The sequence below is a fragment of the Theobroma cacao genome, chromosome 9 (assembly GCF_053813885.1).
Source record: "Theobroma cacao isolate CCN51 chromosome 9, ASM5381388v1, whole genome shotgun sequence".
NCBI lineage: Eukaryota > Viridiplantae > Streptophyta > Magnoliopsida > Malvales > Malvaceae > Theobroma > Theobroma cacao.
The window spans coordinates 46,403,394-46,406,042 of record NC_142647.1 but is presented as its reverse complement, the minus strand read 5'-3'; the positions used below and the strand labels follow the sequence as shown (position 1 = coordinate 46,406,042).

The 2,649-nt window shown below is 39.8% G+C and overlaps 1 protein-coding gene across 1 annotated transcript; it reads left to right on the top strand.

Moving 5' to 3' along the window:
- The first annotated feature begins 208 nt into the window (after positions 1 to 208).
- LOC18590381 (flavanone 7-O-glucoside 2''-O-beta-L-rhamnosyltransferase-like) lies at positions 209 to 1,642 on the top strand. Its single transcript, XM_018127056.2, is given in 3 exon segments — positions 209 to 889; positions 891 to 1,173; positions 1,176 to 1,642. Coding segments are annotated over 3 exon segments (1,269 nt in total). The 3' UTR covers positions 1,481 to 1,642.
- The last annotated feature ends 1,007 nt before the right edge of the window (positions 1,643 to 2,649 follow it).

The following is a 2,649-nucleotide window of genomic DNA, read 5'->3' as shown; positions in this document are numbered from 1 at the left end:
TGGCTAAAGAACAAATAAATGTAAACATCTTTGTTGGTAGTCTGGTTCTTTTGCTAAGCATCATGATGCCTAGGTAGAATCCATCTGAACCCATTTCCATTTCCAATTCCTAATTCCAATCATTTTAGCCCTCTCTTCCTGCTATGCGTTCAAACTTCTAAGAAAAGAAAAAACAAACTTGCAGACTGCATAGACCAACAAGAGAGTGATGGATATCCAACAACAGAATTCAAGTGCCCTCATGCTACCATGTTTAGCTCAGGGCCACATCTCACCCTATCTTGAGCTTGCCAAGAGGCTTTCAAGCAGAAATTTCAACATATATTTTTGTTCCACACCCATCAATCTAGAACTCAGAAGAAAAAATGTTAAAGGTGAGTCCTCTATGATTCAATTCATAGATCTTCACCTTCCTTCATTATTAGAATTGCCTCCACACCACCACACCACCAGGGATCTCCCTCCCCACCTCTTCCCCATTCTTGTAGCGGCCTTTGATGCAGCAAAGCCTACTTTTTGCAATGTCCTAAGGACCCTTAAGCCCAATTTAGTCATCCATGATTTTTTGCAACCAGGGGCAGCAGCAGCAGCTAATGAGCAGGATGTTAGAGCTGTCATGTCCATAGCTACTGGTGCTACAGGTAGCTCTTCTGCGGCCCACTATGTGAAGAACCCTACCATGGAACATGCTATCCAGGAAGCTGAATTCAAGAAATCTCTCCAGTGGTTTGATGGTACTAATAATGGTATCACAAACAAACACAGTTTCTTGGAATGCTTAGGAAGATCGCCTAACATGGTATTGATCACGTCATCAAGAATAACTGAAGCTTCGTACATTGATTATATGTCTGTTTTACTAGGGAAGCAGGTGATTCCTGTTTCAATGGCTGAGCAAGAAGGAACCTGCTTCAGTTGTCTCAGTTTCCTTTGGAAGTGAGTGTTTTCTTTCAAAGGAAGAGGAGGAGGAGATAGCTCTTGGGCTAGAACTTGGCAAGGTGAGCTTTATATGGGTTGTGAGATTTCAAGGTGGAGATCATAACATTTGTACCCCTGAAGCCTTATCGGAATGCTGTTCAAAGAGATTTGAGGAGGGAGGCTTGATATTGCAAAGATGGGCTCCACAGGCAAAAATACTTGGGCATTCAAGCATAGGGGGGTTTGTGAGTCATTGTGGTGGAATTCAACACTAGAAGGAATGATCTATGGTGTTCCAATCATAGCCATGCCTATGAAGCATGATCAACTTTTTAATGCCAAGTTGGTGACAGAGCTTGGTGTGGGCATGAAGGTGCCACGAGAGAATGGCAAGCTTAAAAGTGAGGAAATTGTAAGGATTATCAATGAAGTGATGGTGCAAGAAGTGGGGAAAGAATTGAAGGCTAGAGCTACAGACCTCGGTGAAAGATTGAGAGTGAAAGGAGAAGAAGAGACAAACGTAGCACTGGACCAAATACTGCAGCTTAATAATAGCTTATGAAAGCATCAAAGACTCCCTAAATACATGCGACAGATCAGGCCTTTAATAAGCAGAATTCAATCTATGTTTTTCTTTTTCGTGGTTATTCTTTCTAATAAAAGTTGCAATTTTTATTTGCTTCAGTAATCTTGAAGGAACAGAGATTTATTTGTAAATTTCAGGATTAGCCAGAAATCGTTAGTTGCTTAGATTGCAGATATATCTTTGTTCTGCTGTTATTGTTCTAGAAAGCCTAGCTAGTAGATTTCTCTGCGGTGGCCTTTGGTGAATGAAAATTAACATTAATTAATCCAATGAATTGATATTTTCATAATTTAAGAACCAAAGTTCAACTTTGTCTTACATCATTCACTTTTGATCTTCGCCAAAATGTACCTGTGTTAATCGGAAAATTCAAATTCTCTAATCCTAATGAAGTGATCATAAGAAAAGCTGAAGGAAAATGAAAAAGGCCAAACTTGAGCAAGAACTGTATTCTGGGACGATGATGACTGACATGTAAACCTTTCTGAAATAAGTTGAGAGTTGAGACCTAGTTGGCAAATTCTAGGCTCCAAACAAAACAATCAGCCAAGCAGAAGGCTCATAATTTGACTCTTAAAATGTCCAAGGTCACTAAAAATTAAGTGGTTGTCTCCATTCTCCATTAATGCTACACCTCGACCATATAAACAAATCAGACTACCAAAGTTTTGACTAATTCTGATCTTGATATCTGTATGTAGTAATCACTTTCTTTATTGGGAAAGCCCTCACATCTGTAATAGGCACATGCACTGTACTGGTATATAAAAAAGTCTAGTGAGCCTCGAAAGGTTCCTAAAATCCTTGTCTTGTTTTTGTTAAAGTTACCAAAGAGATCACTCATGTCGACAGCACAACAGAAAACAAGTATTCTCATGTTACCCTGGTTAGCTCATGGCCACACATTTCACCCGTTATAGATCTAGCCAAGATCTACAAAGCCAGGTATGTGGCTTATCTTCGTGAATTAGTGGGAGAGGAGATGAATCCTGTTGGCACTCTTGTTCAAGAATCTGCATATGGAGATGATGACGCGGCGGTCATGCTATGGCTGAACAAGAATAAACCACCTTGGGTTGCATATATTTCCTTTGGAAGTAAATTAATGATGCCTTATCAGATGTTTTTGTAAGGAGAATCAGGGA